Source organism: Bufo bufo, chromosome 5, assembly GCF_905171765.1.
Source record: "Bufo bufo chromosome 5, aBufBuf1.1, whole genome shotgun sequence".
Lineage (NCBI taxonomy): Eukaryota > Metazoa > Chordata > Amphibia > Anura > Bufonidae > Bufo > Bufo bufo.
Genome location: NC_053393.1, coordinates 269244618 through 269267029, shown reverse-complemented (window position 1 = coordinate 269267029; position 22412 = coordinate 269244618). Strand labels below are relative to the sequence as shown.

General features: G+C 45.6%; 1 protein-coding gene across 1 annotated transcript in view; it reads left to right on the top strand.

Moving 5' to 3' along the window:
- CTNND2 (catenin delta 2) overlaps positions 1-22412 on the top strand; it is a 1763242-nt gene that overhangs the window by 1049477 nt on the left and 691353 nt on the right. The window contains 1 exon segment of the mRNA XM_040431740.1: positions 16964-17137. Within this exon segment, the coding sequence (XP_040287674.1) occupies positions 16964-17137 (174 nt within the window).

Below are 22412 nucleotides of genomic sequence, written 5' to 3'. Positions count from 1 at the left end.
GCATCTCAACCATGTCACACGGCAGCGTTCAGCTCTCCATCTCACAAACATTTGAGAGAAAGCGTAAATTCCCACCTAGCCACCCTCGATCCCTGGCCCTGAATGCCAGCATTTCTAAACTACTGGCCTATGAAATGCTGTCATTCACAGACAGCTTCAAACAGCTCATGTCGCTTGCTGTCCCACAGTATGTTGTTCCCAGCCGCCACTACTTCTCCAAGAGAGCCGTGCCTTCCCTGCATAACCAAGTATCCGATAAAATCAAGTGTGCACTGCGCAACGCCATCTGTGGCAAGGTCCACCTAACCACAGATACGTGGACCAGTAAGCACGGCCAGGGACGCTATATCTCCCTAACTGCACACTGGGTAAATGTAGTGGCGGCTGGTCCCCAGGCGAAGACCTGTTTGGCGCACGTCCTTCCGCCGCCAAGGATCGCAGGGCAACATTCTTTGCCTCCTGTTGCCTCCTCCTTCTACTCGGCTTCCTCCTCCTCTTCTTACACCTGCTCATCCAGTCAGCCACACACCTTCACCACCAACTTCAGCACAGCCCGGGGTAAACGTCAGCAGGCCATTCTGAAACTCATATGTTTGGGGGACAGGCCCCACACCGCACAGGAGTTGTGGCGGGGTATAGAACAACAGACCGACGAGTGGTTGCTGCCGGTGAGCCTCAAGCTCGGCCTGGTGGTGTGCGATAATGGGCGAAATCTCGTTGCAGCTCTGGGACTAGCCGGTTTGACACACATCCCTTGCCTGGCGCATGTGCTGAATTTGGTGGTGCAGAAGTTCATTCACAACTACCCCGACATGTCAGAGCTGCTGCATGAAGTGCGGGCCGTCTGTGCGCGCTTCCGGCGTTCACATCCTGCCGCTGCTCGCCTGTCTGCGCTACAGCGTAACTTTCGCCTTCCCGCTCACCGCCTCATATGCGACGTGCCCACCAGGTGGAACTCCACCTTGCACATGCTGGACAGACTGTGCGAGCAGCAGCAGGCCATAGTGGAGTTTCAGCTGCAGCACGCACGGGTCAGTCGCACTGCGGAACAGCACCACTTCACCACCAATGACTGGGCCTCCATGCAAGACCTGTGTGCCCTGTTGCGCTGTTTCGAGTACTCCACCAACATGGCCAGTGGCGATGACGCCGTTATCAGCATTACAAAACTACTTCTATGTCTCCTTGAGAAAACACTTAGGGCAATGATGGAAGAGGAGGTGGCCCAGGAGGAGAAGGAGGAGGAAGAGGGGACATTTTTAGCACTTTCAGGTCAGTCTCTTCGAAGTGACTCAGAGGAAGTTTTACAAATGTGGCCAGCCAGGGCCCACTACTGGAGGACGAGGAGGAGGAGGAGGTGGAGGAGGATGAGGATGAAGTATGTTCACAGCGGGGTGGCACCCAACGCAGCTCTGGCCCGTCACTGGTGCGTGGCTGGGGGGAAACGCAGGACTATGACGATACGCCTCCCACAGAGGACAGCTTGTCCTTACCTCTGGGCAGCCTGGCACACATGAGCGACTACATGCTGCAGTGCCTGCGCAACGACAGCAGAGTTGCCCACATTTTAACGTGTGCGGACTACTGGATTGCCACCCTGCTGGATCCCCAGTACAAAGACAATGTGCCCACCTTACTTCCTGCACTGGAGTGTGATAGGAAGATGCGCGAGTACAAGCGCACGTTGGTAGACGCGCTACTGAGAGCATTCCCAAATGTCACAGGGGAACAAGTGGAAGCCCAAGGCGAAGGCAGAGGAGGAGCTAGAGGTCGCCAACACAGCTGTGTCATGGCCAGCTCCTCTGAGGGCAGGGTTAGCATGGCAGAGATGTGGAAAAGTTTTGTCACCACGCCACAGCTAACTGCACCACCACCTGATACGGAACGTGTTAGCAGGAGGCAACATTTCACTAACATAGTGGAACAGTACGTGTGCACACCCCTCCACTTACTGACTGATGGTTCGGCCCCATTCAACTTCTGGGTCTCCAAATTGTCCATGTGGCCAGAGCTAGCCTTTTATGCCTTGGAGGTGCTGGCCTGCCCGGCGGCCAGCGTTTTGTCTGAACGTGTATTCAGCACGGCAGGGGGCGTCATTACAGACAAACGCAGCCGCCTGTCTACAGCCAATGTGGACAAGCTGACGTTCATAAAAATGAACCAAGCATGGATCCCACAGGACCTGTCCATCCCTTGTGCAGATTAGACATTTATAACTACCTGCCCTTAACCATATATTATTGTACTCCAGGGCACTTCCTCATTCAATCCTTTTTTTATTTTCATTTTACCATTATATTGCGCTGCAACCCAAAGTTGAATGAACCTCTCCTCTGTCTGGGTGCCGGGGCCTAAAAATATCTGACAATGGCCTGTTCCAGTGGTGGGTGACATGAAGCCTGATTCTCTGCTATGACATGAAGCCTGATTCTCTGCAATGGGACCTCTCTCCTCTGTCTGGGTGTCGGGGCCTAAATATCTGACAATGGCCTGTTCCAGTGGTGGGTGACGTGAAGCCTGATTCTATGCTATGACATGAAGCCTGATTCTCTGCTATGACTTGAAGCCTGATTCTCTGCTATGACATGAAGCCTTATTCTCTGCTATGGGACCTCTCTCCTCTGTCTGGGTGCCGGGGCCTAAATATCTAACAATGGCTTGTTCCAGTGGTGGGTGACGTGAAGCCTGATTCTCTGCTATGACATGAAGCCTGATTCTCTGCCATGAGACCTCTCTCCAATTGATATTGGTTAATTTTAATTAATTTCATTTTTATTATAATTCATTTCCCTATCCACATTTGTTTGCAGGGGATTTACCTACATTTTGCTGCCTTTTGCAGCCCTCTAGCCCTTTCCTGGGCTATTTTATAGCCTTATTAGTGCCGAAAAGTTTGGGTCCCCATTGACTTCAATGGGGTTCGGGTTCGGGGCGAAGTTCGGGTCGAGTTCGGATCCCGAACCCGAACATTTCCGGGAAGTTCGGCCGAACTTCTCGAACCCGAACATCCAGGTGTTCGCTCAACTCTACTCAACAGTTTATGGCAAATGGAGATTTATGGCAAATTTCTGAATTTATATTTTTGGTAACCTTGCCTCACAAAAATGTAATATAGAGCAAACAAAAATCATATGTACCCTAAAAATAGTCCTTTTATGGAGTTTCTACTCTAGCGGTGCATCAGAGGGGCTTCAAATGGGACATGGTGTAAATAAACCAGTCCAGCAAAATATGCCTTCCAAAAAACACACGGCACTCCTTTCCCTCTACACCCTACCGTGTGCCCGTACAGCAATTTACAGCCACATATGGGGTGTTTCTGCAAACGACAGTATAAGGGCAATAAATATTGAGTTTTGTTTGGCTGTTAACCCTTGCTTTTTTATTGGAAAAAAATTATTAAAATGGAAAATTTGCCCAAAAATTGAAATTCTTAAATTTCATCTCCATTTGCCAATAAGTCTTGTGGAACACCTAAAGGGTTAACAAAGTTTGTAAAATCAGTTTTGAATACCTTGAGGGGTGTAGTTTTTTAGATGGGGTCACTTTTATGGAGTTGCTACTCTAAGGATGCATCAGGGGGGCTTCAAATGGGACATGGTGTAAATAAACCAGTCCAGCAAAATCTGCCTTACAAAAACCACACGGTGCACCTTTCCCTCTACGCCCTACCATGTGCCCGTACAGTAGTTTACAGCCACATGTGGGGTGTTTCTGCAAACTACAGAATCAGGGCAATAAATATTGAGTTTTGTTTGGTTGTTAACCCTTGCTTTGTTAAATTTGCAAAAAAATCCATTTGCTATTAACTCTTGTGGAACACCTAAAGGGTTAACGACGTTTGTAAAATCAGTTTTGAATACCTTGAGGGGTGTAGTTTCTAGAATAGGGTCATTTTTGGGTAGTTTCTATTATGTAAGCCTCACAAAGTGACTTCAGACCTGAACTGGTCCTTAAAAAGTTGTTTTTTGAAAATGAGCCCGGTCCTTAAGGGGTTAAAGAAACAACTATATATATATAGCACAACACAGGTATGGTTTTGCACAATACCGTAACCCCACGGAGTGTATGTGAACCTCGCTTTGTCCTCAGTCTTTCAGGCACTGCAACTCCAGCTCAGACTCTGATCCAACACAGCACTCCACAGAGCTCCACTGTCAGAGAGAGGTAATCACCACAACCTGACACTGCTGTCAAGACCTGGCCTGAAACTTGGGGAGTAGTCACCCACCCAGCACTATAACTACTCCCAGTAAGAGCCATCCCGGATCAGCTATTCACAGCTATACTAAATAAACAAAATGTCAACCATCTACTGCAGCTGACACATCTGAAATACTGGCTCCTACTTCACCGAGGACAGGTACTTCCGTGACACGTATCTACCGTCAACGATGGTCCCTTGTGCCTTCCTACATACTACCACCTTTGCCCAAAGGGGGTGGTATGTAGGAAGGCACAAGGGCAACTTCAGCGAGCATGCAGTGTACTCTAGACAGGGCATCTGCATTCTCTTGCAGCTTGCCTGGCTTATGCTCCACAGAAAACCTAAAATCCTGTAGAGCCAGAAACCAGCCGGTGACCACGGCATTGTCACCCTTTTTCTCTCTTTTCAAAGGGGCATGATCCGATACCAACTTAATTGTCCGCCCCAGGAGGTAGTATCAGAGGTAATCAAGCTCCCATATGATGGCCAAGCATACTTTTTCAATTATACAATAATTCCGTTCTGCTGGGGACAGCTTTCTGCTGAGATAACAGGCCTTCCTCTGATGCATCTGAATGATAAACTCTTGGGAGAAGTCAGGAGCTACCAAGACTGGCTGTCTACAGAAGGCCGACTTAAAGTTCTGGAAGGCTCTTCAGCCTCGGGGGACCACTTGATCATGGCAGACTTTCCTCCCTTTGTAAGGTCTGTCAGGGGTACTGCTGTTTCTGCGAACCTGGGGACAAATCTCCTTTAATATCCCACAATACTGAGAAATTCCTTAACCTGTTTCTTGGTAATTGGGCAGGGCCATTCTTGGATAGCTTCCACCTTATTTACTTGGGGTTTTGTCTCCCCTCTTCCCACAATGTACCCCAAGTACCTGGCCTCTTCCATCCCCATTGCACACTTATGGCATTTCTCAGCGCATAAAGGACTGCTTTTATTTTACTGAAGTGACTCTCTCCATCCCTACTGAAGATCACTATGTCATCCAATTAAGCTGCAACATATTCCTTGTGTGGGCCTAAGATCTGGTCCATAACCCTCTGGAAAGTGGCGGGGGCCCCTTGCAAACCAACTTCATCCTAATGTACTGGAAGCACCCTTCTGGTGTGGAAAACGCTGTCTTTTCTCTTGCTTCTTTAGGTAAATGAATGCCAATACCCCTTGGTAAGATCTAGGGTAGGTATATAGCGAGCTGGTCCTAGTCTTTCAATAAGGTCATCCACCCAGGGCATGGGGTATACATCTACCTTGGATACTTTGTTTAGTTTGCTTTAGTTGTTACAGAATCATCACTCTCCATTGGGCTTTGGGACTAGTACTATGGGAATGGACCACCCACTTTTATATTCCTCAATTACCCCCAGCTTTAACATTCTCTGAACCTCCTTGGAAACTACATCCCTACGGGCCTCGGGAATCCTATACGGTTTTAAATTTACTCTTGCATGAGGCTCTGTGATAATCTCATGTTCCACGACATTGGTTAACCCTAGTGTTTCTATAAACAAGTCCCTATTCTGCTGCAACAGGAGCTTGCATTGTTTTTTTTTGGGGAGGGCGACAGGGCTTCTGCAATCCTCACATTCTCTATGGTGGCATCTGGTTGGGTCATCAGACAAGGGGCCTCAGGAGGATCCCTGTCTTTCCATGGCTTAAGCAAGTTGATTTGGTAAATCTGATAGGGCTTTCTCCTACCTGGCTGATGTACCCGATAGTAAAATTAACCCACACTCTCAACTATCTCAACTTGCCATTTTCCCAGGAATTTGCTCTCCACTGTGGGCACTAGGACTAGAACCCAGTCCCCTGAACTAAACTGTCTAAGACGGGCCGACCTGTTATATATTTTAGCTTGTGCCTCTTGAGCCTGGAGAAGATGCTCCTTCACAATAGGCATTACCTGAGCTATTCGCTCTTGCAGTGTGGTGACATTTTCAATCAAGCTTTTGTAAGGCGTGACCTCGCTCTCCCAGGCCTCCTTAGCTATGTCTAACAGCCTTCGAGGATGCCTGCCATATAACAACTCAAAAGGCGAGAACTCTGTTGACACATGAGGCACATCTCTGATTGAGAACAGTAGGCAAGGCAACAGGTAATCTCAATTCCTGCCATCCTTTTCAACTACTTTCTTCAACATGGCCTTCAAGGTTTTGTTAAAACGTTCTACCAAGTCATCTGTCTGTGGGTGGTAAACCGAGGTGTGTAACTGGGTAACTTTAAGTACTTTACAGAGATCCTGCACTACCCTTGACATGAACGGGGTCCCCTGGTTGGTCAGAATATCCTTGGGCAGCCCTGTTCTAGAAAAAATCTGAAACAGCTCTCTGGCGTTAACCTTGGAGGAGGCCTTTCTCAGGGTATCGGGTGGCATAATCCATTACAATTAATATATATTGGTGTCCCCTAGCAGACTTCACCAAGGGCCCTACCAAATCCATTACTTTTCTCTCAAAGGAGACCTCGATAATAGTCAATGGTATTAGAGGGTTGTGGAGGTTTGCGACTGGGCAGGTTACTTGGTACATAGGGCAGGATTGTCAATAATCTCTAATTTCTCAGTAACACCCTGGCCAATAAAACCTTTGTAAGACCCTTTCAAGTGTCTTATCTGCCCCCAAGTGTCCCCCTATGACATGGCCATGTGACAGGTCCATTACCATGTGTCTATATGGCTTGGAGACCACGAGCTGTTCCACTAATTCTTCACAGACTTTAGTGACCCTGTACAACAAGTTTTCATTTATGGCAAAGTGAGTGTACCTTTCGTATGCCCCTGGCTCCTGAGATGCTCCATTGATTACCCCCACATTATTTAGGGCCCCTTTTAAAGTCTCATCTTGGAGTTGGGCCGTTCCAAAGTTTCCCCAAGATACTTCTAAGTCACGGACGTCTCTTCAAGGGGAGACTCCTCCTCATTATCACCTACCATGGCCGAGAATGGAAATTCGGGGACCACCTCAGGGTCAAAGAGCACGGGTCTGTCTTTGCACCCAGGGCTTTGTTGCGGTACCGCACTGGCCCAAAGATCCCAGAACAAAGGACAACCCCAGCCAATGATCATCTCGTGCATCAGCCCCTGCACAACCACTACCTGGTGGGACACCTTACCCTCCTCTGTCTTTAAGGTGACCTTGGCCACTGGGTAAACCTTGGTATCGCCATGAATGCAAGTGACCCCCCAAGGTTTTCCCAGGGACCAACCTATGAGGGATACGGGCGGTTAGGAGTGTGACCAGGCTCGCCAAGTCCAGAAGTCCAGTTGTGGGGCTGTCATTAACGCTAAATGAACAGAATGGAAGTCCCTCCCCAGAGTTTGGAACACTGCTACATGCAAACATGGAGCTCCGTCTCCCCACAGAACAGTCCATTTAGTCCGAGGTGAGGGTGCAGTGGGCCGCCATATGTTCCAGAGCATGGCATCTCCAGCAGATGATCTCTCTTAGAGAAAGTCTTAGTGTTGGCTCTGGCATGCTCTTGGTCTTAGAACGTCCTTCCCGAGGAGTTTTTAGTCCCTTCCTCTGGTCTTCAGAGTCACTCCAGACATTCCAGTATGGGGAGGTCAGGGACCCCGAGTCAGCTAAGGTGTTCTCCACTGCATAATATCGCTCTACCAAGCCTACCAAGTCATCCGCAGTCTGTGGGTATCCTTGAGTAACTTAGCACTGCACTGGCTTGGAGAGAGCGTGCGTGAAGCGGTTCTTTACAACCCGCTCCACCATTTTGACTCGGGAACAGACATCCAGCTGTAGCCATTTTTGGACGAGGTGCAGTAGGTCATACATTTGGGACCTTGGGGCTTGCCTCTCCTAAACCCCCATTGATGCACCCTCTGCACCCGGACTGTGACGGTTACCCCCAGATGTGCCAAGATATTCCCGCGCATCCTTCAGTGACAAGTCATAATAAGCCTTCTGGGGTTTGCCTGAGAGAAATGGACCAAGACCTTGGCCCATTGCTCATCTGGTAGTCTCTCACGCTCAGCGACCTGTTCAAAGACTGTGAGGAAGGCATCTACGTCATCCTCTGTGGTCATATTTTGCAAGGCTTCTCGTGCCACCCTTCATGCTCACTGGCATTTCTTATTACTGTGGGAAGCTGGGGTCTCCTTGACCCGGATGACTTCTGAAATTTATGGCCAATTGCTTGATGAGGAGCTGCCAAGAGGGGCAGTATATTAAAAATAAAACTTCACTTTTAATGACGTATAGGAGATACAAACTGCTGAATTTTATTCTGTCGAATAACTTTTTTCTCTTTGGCCGGTTGTGCCATCAGCTCAGGGGTACCGCGATGGGCAGTTCCTGTGCTCCGTCATATGCCAACTTGCTCCTGGGCTGGTGGGAGGAATCTGTAGTGTTTGGTGAGCCATCAACGTGGTTCGCCGAACATATCGCTCTCTGGTCACGCTACATTGACAATATTTTCGTCTTGTGGAGCGGACCAGAGGGCGAGTTCTGCAGACTCGTCTCTGAGTTGAACGTAAACAGCTTCAACCTTAGATTCACTTCTGTGATCGTCAAAGACCGCCTCCCTTTTTTGGATGTGGTTATTTGCAGGGACGAAAAGGGTGGCTTGAGCACATCTATTTATCGGAAGCCGACTTCCACTAACTCTCTGCTTAGGTGGGACAGCTGTCATCCTGTCCCCCTTAAGAGAGGTATCCCAACCGGACAGTACCTTAGATTAAAACGTAACTGCTCAGAACTCAACGACTTTAAATGCCAGGCTAGAGATCTGAGATCGAGATTCCAGGAAAGAGGGTATCCTGACAAGACCCTCAGACTGGCATATGAAAAAACCAAAGTTCGTACGAGAACTGAGCTACTCCACCCCACAACCAGCGGGGCGAGTGAGTCTCAAGGTATTGTCCGGTTAATAGGTACTTTTGACGCCGCAGCTTCCCAGGTAAAAAGAATCCTGGCACGGCATTGGGATACTCTCCTTATGGACCCAGATCTCTCAGATGTCCTAAGCCCCACTGTCTCTCTCACTTTTAGGAGAGGCAACAACCTGAGGGACAGACTGGTGCACAGCCATTTCACCCCACCAGTGAAGCCACGGACGTGGCTGGACACACCTGTGACGGGATGCCACAGATGCGGATTCTGCAGTTTCTGTGGTAATCTGTCACAAGGTAAAAGCTTCACTGGGGAACCCAACAACACGGTTTACCACGTGAAGGGTTTCATTAATTGTCGCACGGCGGGTGTGATTTACCTTGTAACATGTATCTGTGGGCTCCGTTATGTGGGCAAGACCTCTAGGGAATTGCGTAAACGCATGGGGGAACATTTCGGGGACATCCGAAATAACAGAGATACCCCTATAGCACGTCATGTACAGCTATCTCATGATGGACACGCCTCGGCAATCAATTTTATGGCCATAGAGCGGGTGCCCAAACCTACACGGGGGGGGCGACTGGAACAGACTCATTCTGCAAAGAGAATGCTGGTGGACGTTCACCCTCAATACGGTCGCCCCTCAAGGCTTGAATGAACAAATAAATTTTAGCTGTTCCCTTTGAATACCAATATTCCATGTCCTGAATCCGTGGATCGGATGTACGGCCATTTAACCCCTGTATCTTTGGTCTTAATATGTGGGACAATGGACGCATACCATCATGCCCCCTTTTGTAATAGGGACAAGGGGGTTAGGGTCCCAACAGACTGATGAGTAGATTTACTCCCCCCTGATGTATTCCTTGTTTTCCCTATTTTCTGAAGTTTCCATGAGTGCTGCGTCCCTCCTATTAATATACTTTTAAGAGGAGTATGACCCAGCCATGAGGTATGCGGACCGGAGGAGCAGCTTTGCATGTCCTCTATGACACCCCTGGATGATGGTATGCTTATTAAGTGTATTGCCTTACTCGGCTTGTTAGTCACCAGGGACGCCGTTTCTGTTGTTCTGTTCCGTCACGTGATGAGGAAGTACAGCGATGCGTTCCACTCACAGCCCCATGAAACGCATGGGTGACTCGGTGCGCATGCGCGAACATGCGATCGCAACTTGTGCGATCACATGGGCATGCAATGGATACGCCTCCTCTGATGTCATAGGTAGGCGCAGGAGGCTATGGCACGCATCACAGAGCCCCACAGCCCTTATAAGGGGGCGGTTTGTGCCCCATTTGTTGCCGGTCACCCCACCTCAGCAGACACCACCACCTTTGCTTTGAAGGTGGACCTAGAGCTACATGCCGACCGCTGCCAACAATATGTAAGTAATCTTGCCTCCAGAGCCCCATATGGGTGGATTAATGGAGGTCTATCTATGTTATGTGACTTATTTTGTTTTTTTGTTCTCTATTGTTATCCCTAGACTCAGCCACACCAGGACTGTAGTATCTACGCAGGCTATTCCCCCACCCTTGGGTTAACTAGCCGGGAGGGATAACCGCCAACATTGCCCCGTGTCCCCTGATGAATCCTGGGGCATCCTGTGAAGAAACGCGTCGGGACACATGAGTATATCCCCCACCCTCTCCCCTCTTGTGGTGACTGAGTGGGGTAACATTTTTTACTCATCTTTGCTACCTTTTGTACATGTGTGAATCCTTTGGATGGAATCTCTCCCCTGTGTCAGGGCCTTATCAGGGTCATTATAACAGGAAGAGAGTTCCAGTCTGGGCCACCCCTTGTGGGGCTTTTTGGACCCCGTCCTTTGGACACAATCTATAGGGCGGATCAGGACAAGTAGGGAGGCAATAGGGCCAGTTTGTTGGCACTCTAACATAGTCTTGCCCGCCTCTCCCTATTACGAGTCCAGTCCATTACCTATATATATGTATGTTTTTTATGTAACCACCTTTGACCACACACCACACTAGGTTGAGTGTGCACAGGTCTTATTTGTTGTTTGTCTGTAGGGGCCGTCTTTTTATCTCCTATACGTCATTAAAAGTGAAGTTTTATTTTTAGTATACTGCCCCTCTTAGTTTTTTGACTTTCCTATTTGAGCAGTATTCAGGGAGACACTCCTGTCTCTCCTGACCGACCACCTTTTTTCTTATCATTATCAGGGGTATGTCCGGTTTTCTGTCCACGGGTTTGGATAGGAATATCTGGGTTTAAGAGGCCAGCGTGGTTTTTTCTGAGCAATCTTTTGTCCAGAAAAAATATACTCCCACTTTGAATGGTGCCTTCTCAGAACTGACCAGGCTCTATAAGGAACACATCAGTTCCTGGTGGGAGTTCAAGGCCTTGAGCATTACATAAGACAAGGCATCATACCCAGGGGCCTTCGGATTACTCTGACTCCCGGACATCGCATTAGGAATCCCGAATTCCTGAAAAAATGGGAGAGGGAGGCAACATCCAGTTCCCTTAAATTAATGCAACTTCTCTTGGATGAGGAGAAGCTGATTCTGGCTCGGGCAGAAAGCAGTCTCAATGAACAAATTGAGATTGCAAAAAAGTTCCAGTCAGAACCAGACTTTGCTGTCAAGGAAGTACAACTACAAAATACGGTAGAACGGTATCAGTATCAGCTAAAAGACCGTAAACATAAACAATTCAACAGAGATTTTCAGGACTTCCGCGACAATAAGGCATATCAATTCCTGACCAACCCACCCGCCACCCAGAATACAGATCTTTCCTTCACGGACACGGAAGCATCCGACGTGGAGAGAGAAAGATACCCCAAGAATAGGGGGCGGGGACGGGGATCATATAGATCTAAGGGACGTGGGAACCGCCCTAGACAGAACCCACAAAACCCCCCCCCAAAATATCTCTGTACCAGCATCAGGCACACCTTTTTTAGATCAAGGGGCACATTATTATCCCCTCAGGAGCCGGAACACCCAGTCCTAGATATCACACGCGACTCCACTCTCCCCCCTTCCCCTTGCTTAGATAAACGGGTCATAAACCTCTCTTCCCGCTTATTAACACAAACTGAACTTAAATTGCTGGGACGTGGATTATCCTTTGTTCCGACGAACAAATTTGATATCTTCCGGTGGACAAGGGACCTGCACCTTTTTGCCCGGAGACTTAAGTGGCACAAGTTCCACAAACTCAAAGAGAGGAAGGAAAGTCGAGAACTGGGCGTGCCTGTCGATATTTTGAAGGACGTCCATCTTCTCTTCAACCTTGACCAGGTACCACCCAATGCTGAGGGGCTAGGTCCCTTTACGTCCCTGAGGAACAAAAGTGTCAGGATGCCCCCTATGGGCGATGTATCTTGTGTGTGGGTGTGTTTTTACAGCACACCACTGCAGACCTGGCCACCATACATCCTGTCCCCCCCAGGTTCAATTGTAGTAGAAAGGAGAGAAGGGCCATTGCTAGCCTTGAAGGTGACAAAGACATCATAATCAAACCGTCAGACAAAGGGGATAACGTCGTGGTGATGGATATGCTGGTATATAAAAGAATGTGTCTCTCCATCCTGGAAGATGGAACCGGGTATGAGATACTCTCTCATAACCCTACTATTAATCTACAAGGGACCTTGAGACACATCCTTGAGAAGGCCAAAAAAGCCTCCTTAATCAGTGTGGAGGAATCTGAGTTTTTGTACCCACTTCACCCGGTTACAGCTACTTTCTACTGCCTACCTAAAGTCCACAAGGAGACCACCCCTATCAAAGGACAACCAATCGTCTCGGGGGTTGGGAGTTTGTCCCAAAACTGCAGTATTTATGTAAATAAGGTACTACGTCCCTTTGTGTCGGCCTTACCGTCCTACGTGAGGGACACTGGGGATCTGTTGGGGAAACTGGAGGGCATTTGCATTGAACCACACTGGTTCTTGGCCTCTATTGATGTAGAGGCCTTAAACTCATCCATTCCACACGAATGTGGGTTGGAAGCCACCAGCCATTACCTCAAGACTAGGGGCCAACAATTCATGATGCATAACACCTTTACCCTCGAACTGCTGAATTTCATTCTGTCGAATAACTTTTTTCTGTTTGATGGCCGGTTGTACCACCAGCTCAGGGGTACCGCGATGGGCAGTTCCTGTGTTCCGTCGTATGCCAACTTGCTCCTGGGCTGGTGGGAGGAGTCTGTAGTGTTTGGTGAGCCATCAACGTGGTTCGCCGAACATATCGCTCTCTGGTCACGCTACATTGACAATATTTTCGTCTTGTGGAGCGGACCAGAGGGCGAGTTCTGCAGACTCGTCTCTGAGTTGAACGTAAACAGTTTCAAGCTTAGATTCACTTCTGTGATCGTCAAAGACCGCCTCCCTTTTTTGGATGTGGTAATTTGCAGGGACGAAAAGGGTGGCTTGAGCACATCTATTTATTGGAAGCCGACTTCCACTAACTCTCTGCTTAGGTGGGACAGCTGTCATCCTGTCCCCCTTAAAAGAGGTATCCCAACCGGACAGTACCTTAGATTAAAACGTAACTGCTCAGAACTCAACGACTTTAAATGCCAGGCTAGAGATCTGAGATCGAGATTCCAGGAAAGAGGGTATCCTGACAAGACCCTCAGACTGGCATATGAAACAACCAAAGTTCGTACGAGAACTGAGCTACTCCACCCCACAACCAGCGGGGCGAGTGAGTCTCAAGGTACTGTCCGGTTAATAGGTACTTTTGACGCCGCAGCTTCCCAGGTAAAAAGAATCCTGGCACTGCATTGGGATACTCTCCTTATGGACCCAGATCTCTCAGATGTCCTAAGCCCCACTGTCTCTCTCACTTTTAGGAGAGGCAACAACCTGAGGGACAGACTGGTGCACAGCCTTTTCACCCCACCAGTGAAGCCACGGACGTGGCTGGACACACCTGTGACGGGATGCCACAGATGCGGATTCTGCAGTTTCTGTGGTAATCTGTCACAAGGTAAGAGCTTCACTGGGGAACCCAACAACACGGTTTACCACGTGAAGGGTGTGATTTACCTTGTAACATGTATCTGTGGGCTCCGTTATGTGGGCAAGACCTCTAGGGAATTGCGTAAACGCATGGGGGAACATTTCGGGGACATCCGAAATAACAGAGATACCCCCATAGCACGTCATGTACAGCTATCTCATGATGGACGCGCCTCGACAATCAATTTTATGGCCATAGAGCGGGTGCCCAAACCTACACGGGGGGGCGACTGGAACAGACTCATTCTGCAAAGAGAATGCTGGTGGAATCTCTCCCCTGTGTCAGGGCCTCATCAGGGTTATTATAACAGGAAGAGAGTTCCAGTCTGGGCCACCCCTTGTGGGGCTTTTTGGACCCCGTCCTTTGGACACAATCTATAGGGCGGATCAGGACAAGTAGGGAGGCAATAGGGCCAGTTTGTTGGCACTCTAACATAGTCTTGCCCGCCTCTCCCTATTACGAGTCCAGTCCATTACCTATATATATGTATGTTTGTTATGTAACCACCTTTGACCACCCACCACACTAGGTTGAGTGTGCACAGGTCTTATTTGTTGTTTGTCTGTAGGGGCCGTCTTTTTATCTCCTATACGTCATTAAAAGTGAAGTTTTATTTTTAGTATACTGCCCCTCTTAGTTTTTTGACTTTCCTATTTGAGCAGTATTCAGGGAGACACTCCTGTCTCTCCTGACCGACCACCTTTTTTCTTGATGAGGAGCTGGTTGGTCTCCTGCTGTTGGGTGCTGGCCTGCATGATGTGCTTAACAAGATCCTCCATTTTAACTGCCTGTTCTTTTATTCTAATAGCAGCCTTAACTCAGGACATCCATTGACAAAAATGTTCTTTCAATGGGTCAGTCCAATAACCTAGGCTACTAGCCCTTTAAATGTCCAACACAAAAAAATTCGGCTTCCGGCCCTTTAACTTGCTGTTGCTCCTCGCAACAATCGCTAATTAGCCTGCATACTCCACCAATGGTAGCCTTCAGATAAAAACACAGCAGCAGCCTTTTAACGGTGAAAGCAAAACAACGGTTGTCTTTTATTCTTGACAAAACAATAAAGCAGTAAACGGCAGTGACCGGCTTGCTCCAGTCGGCCTTAAAGGGACACTGACATGCCGTTAGAGCATATAAAGTGACATATATTCTTCTATTGGTCTTAATATGCTTAATTAAACGATACCATTATCACCCCTCGCTGCCTTTCCGTTACTTATAAAAAGTGTTTTTATCAATATGCAAATTACCTTACTTTGTGCCCAAAGGGCTGTCCCTCATTCAGTTCTGTGCCCAGCCGCTCCCCAACTGCCGTCTCCTAGTGTCGCCTAGCTCATTAGTATTCACTACACTAGGCGTTTTTTTTTTTTCTCCCGACGCAGTGAAATCCCACGCATGCCCAGTACTATCTTCTACTGGAGCTGGAGGGTGCCGGGGACCTTATCCGGCGCAGGCACAGAGAGACAAGATGTAGGCGGACAAAAATAGGCACTCTCTATATATCGCTGGCCATGTACACGGGTGGTATCCTAACTCCCTGGATCAACGACCCATCTACAATAACTATAACCTGTAATATTATGACACTCCAGAAATACATCTAGGCCCCTGTTGAACTCTTTTAGTGAATTCACCATCACCACTTCCTCAAGCAGGGAGTTCCATAGTCTCACTGCTCTTACCATAAAGAATCCTCTTCTATGTTTGTGTACAAACCTTCTTTCCTCCAGATGCAGAGAATGTCCCCTTGTCACAGTCACAGTCCTGGGGATAAATAGATGATGGGAGAGATCTCTGTACTGACCCCTGATATATTTATACATAGTTATTAGATCGGCCCTTAGTCGTCTTTTTTCTAAAGTGAATAACCCTAATTTTGATAATCATTCTGGGTACTGTAGTCCACCCATTCCAGTTATTACCTTAGTTGCCCTTCTCTGAACCCTCTCCAGCTCTGCTATGTCTGCCTTGTTCACAGGAGCCCAGAACTGTACACAGTTCTAAAGTGAATAACCCTAATTTTGATTAACTATGTTACTAGTGACGATACATACTGGAATTAGGGATATGGAGTAATAGAGAATTTGTTTTAAATAAAATAAGATTTATCAAACTGATGAAATAAGATCTGGGGTTTAAAATTACTCAAGCAATTCAGCAGCGGCAATATGAACAGGGTATATTGGAGTAATATACAGTAATTTGCAAACGTTTGCTTTCAAAAATAGAATTGTTAATAGTTCATTTTTATCAAATAACAAAATTCAAAATGAGTGGAGAAAAGAGAAATCAAAATCAGCAATGGGGACACCATTAATCCTCAGCAAAGATAGAACAGTTGGTCTTCTGCTACTGTTAGAGTCGTACCTATATATGTGTAAAACCCAAAAACTTGGGACCACCCAACTACTTAGGGTTGTGTGAGGAAGTGTACCTTGATTAGCCATAACATTAAAACCATAGCAGCAAACAGATATAGGCATGTTCTCCCTGAGACCTCTGAAGGATCCTTTAAGTCTTGTAAGTTGCAAGGTGGGGCTTCTATAAATTAAACTTGTTATTTCAAGACTTTCCAGAGATCTGTGGAGTTTGGAGGCCAGGTCAGCACCTTGACCTCTTTTTCATGTTCCTTAAACCATTCCTGAAAAAGTATTGCAGTGTGCATTATCCTGCCGAAAAGGCCACTGCCAATAGGATATACTGTTGCCATGGAAGTGTGCATTTACTGCTTTATTCACTTCATCCCTGGTTTAAATGTTTTGTCTGATCAGTTTATATGTACCGTACAATGTTAAAATATTTTGAAAATCTTCAAATGCTTACTTGGGTTTTCTTTCTTTGCTGTTGGTGAAAGATTTTGCAAAGATTCCTGTGACATGACATACTTTTCAATTTCTTACCAGTGGGATGGAGTTGGACCTTTCCCTGATTGTGCAGACCCACCAAAAGGAATCCAGATGTTATGGCATCCTTCAATAGTCAAACCCTACCTCACACTTCTGTCTGAGTGTTCAAACCCAGACACCCTTGAAGGTGCAGCTGGAGCATTACAAAACTTAGCTGCAGGAAGCTGGAAGGTAACATATTTTTTGTAAACTAATATTTAGCCCTTAACTTTTTCATTACAGGCTGTAGTTAGTAAAACAAATGGAATAGGCGATGATGAGAGAAAAATAAAAACAATAAAGTTTGATGAAATGTTTACATTAGTGAGTGATTTGATGTGGAAAATTGCATATTATATTTATTTGCTGCAAAAAACACTGTTGGTCTGTAATATATGATGACATCTCTAACCTACATTAACCCTTTCACTACCATAGTTTTTTTTTTCATTTTTTCATTTTCATTTTTCTTGCCTATCTTACTTGAGTCATAACTTTTTTTATACTTCCGTTCACGTACCTGTACGAGGGCTTATTTTTCGCGGGAAAAGTTGTACTTTCTAATGCTACCTTTAATTATGGCATACAATGTAGTGGGATGCAGTAAAAAAATTCCCTAAAGGGGGTGGAATTGGAAAAAAAAATGCAATTTCTCCACCGTTTTACAGGTTTTATTCCCACAGAGTTTTGTTTGCGGCAAAACTGACCCCTTCATTTTATGGGTCAGTAAGATTACAATAATACCCTATATGTATAGGTTTTCTGTGTCTAAATAATGTAAAAATAAATTTAAACTTCATCACCATCACTACATCACCATATTCTGACACCCATAACTTTTTTATAGTTATGTCTACTGAGCTGTATAGGGGCTAATTTTTTGCGGGACAATCTATACTTTTTATTCATACCATTTTGGAGTGTGTGACTTTTTGATCACACTTATTTATAATAAATTTTTTTGGGGTAAGAGGAGCAATGAAAAAATGGCAAATTGGCCATTTTGACCCTTTTTTTTGTTATGCCATTCGCCGAATTGGGAAAATATTTTTATATTTTAATATTATGGGTGTTTTCGGTCGTGGTGATAACCATGATGTTTATATTTTTTGTTATTTAGGTATTTATTTTTTATACGGAAAGGGGGGTGATTCAAACTTTCATATTTTTAATTTTTTTTTATATATTTTGGAAAAAAAAATTTGAAATGATTTTAAAGCTCATATATGAGCCTATAAAATCTGTTTTTTAATTTTTAACCATCATGTATTTTTAAAATGAGTTTATTACTGTCAATTTCTCATTTCTTATGTTGGCCTGCCATCTAGTGGCCAAAATAAGAATTGCATCATAAATGCTATGTGTCTTGTCAGTGAGACTCACTGCATTGAAAGCGACTACCGACATCCCCTTTGGCAGCAGGGGGTGTCAGTAGAAAGCGCAAGTGTGAGGGATACCACCCCTTGTGCCCGCTTGACGTCAACTATGTCGAGCTCACGAGATACGGTATGGTCACTGCTTACCAAGACGTGTAAGGTCAGTATGTAAGGTCAGCTTGGTACAGTTTACACTGACTCCTCCTGTCCACACGGGCACAGAGAAGCAACAAGTTGAGGGATTCTGGTCACTGACCCAGTGAAACAGCGCTTCCTCAGCCCGGGAAATCTGCCACCAGCTTCTCGTTTGATATAAGCCCGGTCCGCCCACGGGATTATATAGGGTGAGAAACCAACCCGCGGTAGCTTATAACTAGGCCAAAACACAGACGTGGGGATTTGTGATTCAGATACAAGACAGCACAAGATTGAATTATATATTTAATCGCCTTAGGGGCACACTAGATAACACAATATACACAAGGAATATATACAGTGGTCTGAGGTTACAAATACAGGTAATATGGTGCAAGCAGGATTACACATAGAGTACAAGTCATTTACTGGGTAGATGAATGTTGCTTTGGTTTATGATGGTGAAATAGTCCTTGGCTGCGGTCATGTGGGGGGCAGTAATGTCAGCAGTTTCCAGGTCTCTCCAACACATGGCCCGATGTGACCCCCTTTGAGAGAAAAACCTGCCTGCTTGCTGGCACAAGCCTTTTAACCTGTAGCCGGTCCCTCCCGGCCTTTGGGAGGGGTCCACCCCCCTTCTGCTGGACTGGCAGAAAATGACCCACAAAACCCTTTAGGGTTCATAGCTCCAGACCAGAAGTCTGGGTTCTGGCTACCAGTAGAGTCCAAGCATGGTACCGTTATTTGGTTTCTGAGGGGAGATATGTATATCTCCCTTCCCTGGCCTCCCACCGCCAGACTAGGACCATGGGCCTGTTCGTCATGGCCACAGGGACACAAATATGTATCTGGTTCATGTATGTAATGCACGGGCGATTCATATTTCCTTATGAGCCACTGGTTCCAACCTGTCTGATAATCTGATTGAAGTGGTGAATGGCTTAGACCTCATGCTGATAGATTCTTCCTGTCACATCAGCTTGGTTCCTGACTGACTGGAGGACGTGTGAATTTGTAAACAAGTGGCTTGCTTGAAGCCAAGACCCCTGTGGAGTTCACTACCTCTGCTATCTGACAAGCTGAGGGTTGAAGTGAGAACTTATTTTGCATGTACACTGACCAAGGTGAATTAAATGAAAATCATGGCTGCCATTATACGATAATCCATATTCTTGACAGCGAGCTTCTCACTTGATCATGGCATCTAAAGCCTTTAATTACCTTATAGCCGGCCACGGTAATTAGTGGCAGGTCTCTGCTGTTTAAAACAGCAGAGACCTGCCTGCCATGACGCCCCTGCATGAGTGAGCGGGCGCCATGTTTGCCTATCACTCCAGCGCTGTACATGAATGGCGCTGGTAGCTAACGGGTTAAAGGGATTGTCTCACTTCAGGAAGTGGTATTTATCATGTAGAGAAAGATAACACAAGGCACTTACTATTGTATTGTGAATGTCCATATTGCTTCACTTACTGGCTTGATTCAATTTTTCATCACAGGAAGCACTGCTTGTTTCCATGGTTACGACCACCCTGCAATTTCATCAATGGCGGCCGCGCTTGCACACTATATGAAAAAGTGCCAGCCTCTCTGGTGGCCGGGACCGTGGAAGTACACATCGGCTGGTATTTATTCCTATAGTGAGCAAAAACGACCACCGCTGCTGAATTACAGAGTGGTCATCACCATGGAAACAAGCAGTGTATAATGTGATGGAAAAATGAATCCAGCCAGCAAAGGAAGCAATATGGACAATCACAATATATTAGTAAGTCGCCTGTATTAACTGTCTCTACATGATAAATGCCATTTGCTGAAGAGAGACAACTCCTTTAACTTTTATAAATCTATTACTGTTCATGTAAACTTGACATGGTCTTCCTGTTGTAATGCTGGCTCATACTTTCATGGCATTTTGTGCTGCACGCACAAAACAGTTTAAAAAAATAAATAACTCTGTCTCTTTACCCCTTCTGTCCGGGGCCAGCTTTCACCTTTCACCATTTTTTGCAAATCTGACGTGTCAATTTATGTGGTAATACATTTGGAATACTTTTACTTATCCAATCCATTCTGAGATTGTTTTCTCGTAACACATTGTACTTCATGACAGTGGTAAATGTCAGTAGATATTCTTTTACCTTTATTTATAAAAAAATCCCAAATTTACACAAAATTTAGAAAAATTCACTATTTTCTAAATTAGAATTTCTCTACTTTTAAGACTTTAAGACCTCATACAATTGTCATCAGTCATCATTCCCTATATGTCAACTTTATGTTGACATCATTTTGTTAATGTCATTTTATTTTTTAGGAGGTTAGAAGGCTTAGAATTTTATAAGCAAGTTTTCAAGTTTTCAAAAAAAAATTCAAAACAGTTTTTTTTAAGCACCAATTCAGTTATAAAGTGATTTTGAGGGGCTTACGTAATGGAAACCACCCATAAATGACCCATTTTAGAATCTACACCCCTCAAATTATTCAAAACTGATGTTATAAACTTTGCTAACCCTTGAGGTGTTCCACAAGAATTAAAAGAAAATAGAGGGGAAATTTCAAAATGTAATTTTTTTTTGCAGATTTTTTAAGAAAGTACAGCAAGGGTTAACAGCAAAATAAACCTCAATATGCCTTACTCTGATTCTTAACTTTACAGAAATACCCAATATGTGGAAGTAAACTGCTGTAGGGGCACATGGCATTGGTCATAAGAAAGGAGCGCCATATGGTTTTTGGAGGCTGATTTTGTAACAGATTTTGGGTTTTTGGGCACCATTTTGTATTTGAAGAGACCTTGACATAACCCTACAGTGGAAACCCTCAAAGTGACCCCATTTTGGAAACTACACCCATTCAAAGAATTTATTAACGGGTGTACTAAGCACTTTGACCCTATAAGCATTTTTTACAGAATTTAGAAACACTTGGCTGTGAAAATGAAAATTTTCATTCCAATAAAATGTTGCTTTAGCCCCAAATTTTTCATTTTCACAAGGGGTAACAGGAGAAAAAGCACCCCATGATTTGTTACACATTTTTTCCTGGATATGGCAGTACCCCATATGTGGTGGTAAATTGCCGTAGGGGCACACGGCAGGACTCAGTAGGGAAGGAGCGCCAGTAAAAGGGAAGGAGCCACACAGTAAAAGCATTTTTGAAAGAAAAATATCTTGTTTGTGTTGCCATTTTCTGAGAGCCATATTTTTTTTATTTTTTTATGATTATTTTATGTAGGGTCTCATTTTTTGCGGGATGAGATGATGGTTTGATAGGTACCATTTTTGGTATATACGACTTTTTGATCGCTTGGTATTACACTTTTTGTGAGGCAAGGTGAAAGAATATGACTGTTTTGGCATTGTTTTTTTGTTTTTTTATAGCGTTCACCTGATGGGGTGGATCATGTGATAATTTTATAGAGCAGGTTTTTGCAGACGTGGCAATACCTAATATGCCTATTTTTTTTTTATTATGTTTTCACTGATCCCGGCGTATACAGCAGAGGCTCTGCTGTCAGTGACTGCTAGGCCCCTGCTGCTGATCGGGCGGGAGAAGCTCCTGCACCCGTCCGATCAGCCACCATCCCTGTAAAGTTCTGGGGCTTAAATCACGTGTACGGTGGCGGTCGGGAAGGGGTTAAAAATGCATCAAAACAAACACTTGCACCTAAAACTCACATCCAAGCAGAGGTTTAAATAAAAAACAATGTAAAAATAATATGTTAGTGTCCATCCACACATCCGTGTGTGTTTTTATGGATCCGCAAAACACGTACAGCGGCAAATTTGCGTTCCACATTTTGCGGACTGCACATTGCCGGCACTTTTCTTGTCCGCAATTGCGGACAAAAATAGGAAATGTTCTATTTTTTTTGGGAACGGAATTGTGGACCCGGAAGTGCGGGTCCACAATTCTGTATCTGGGCAGCACATCGTGCTGCCCCATAGAAATGA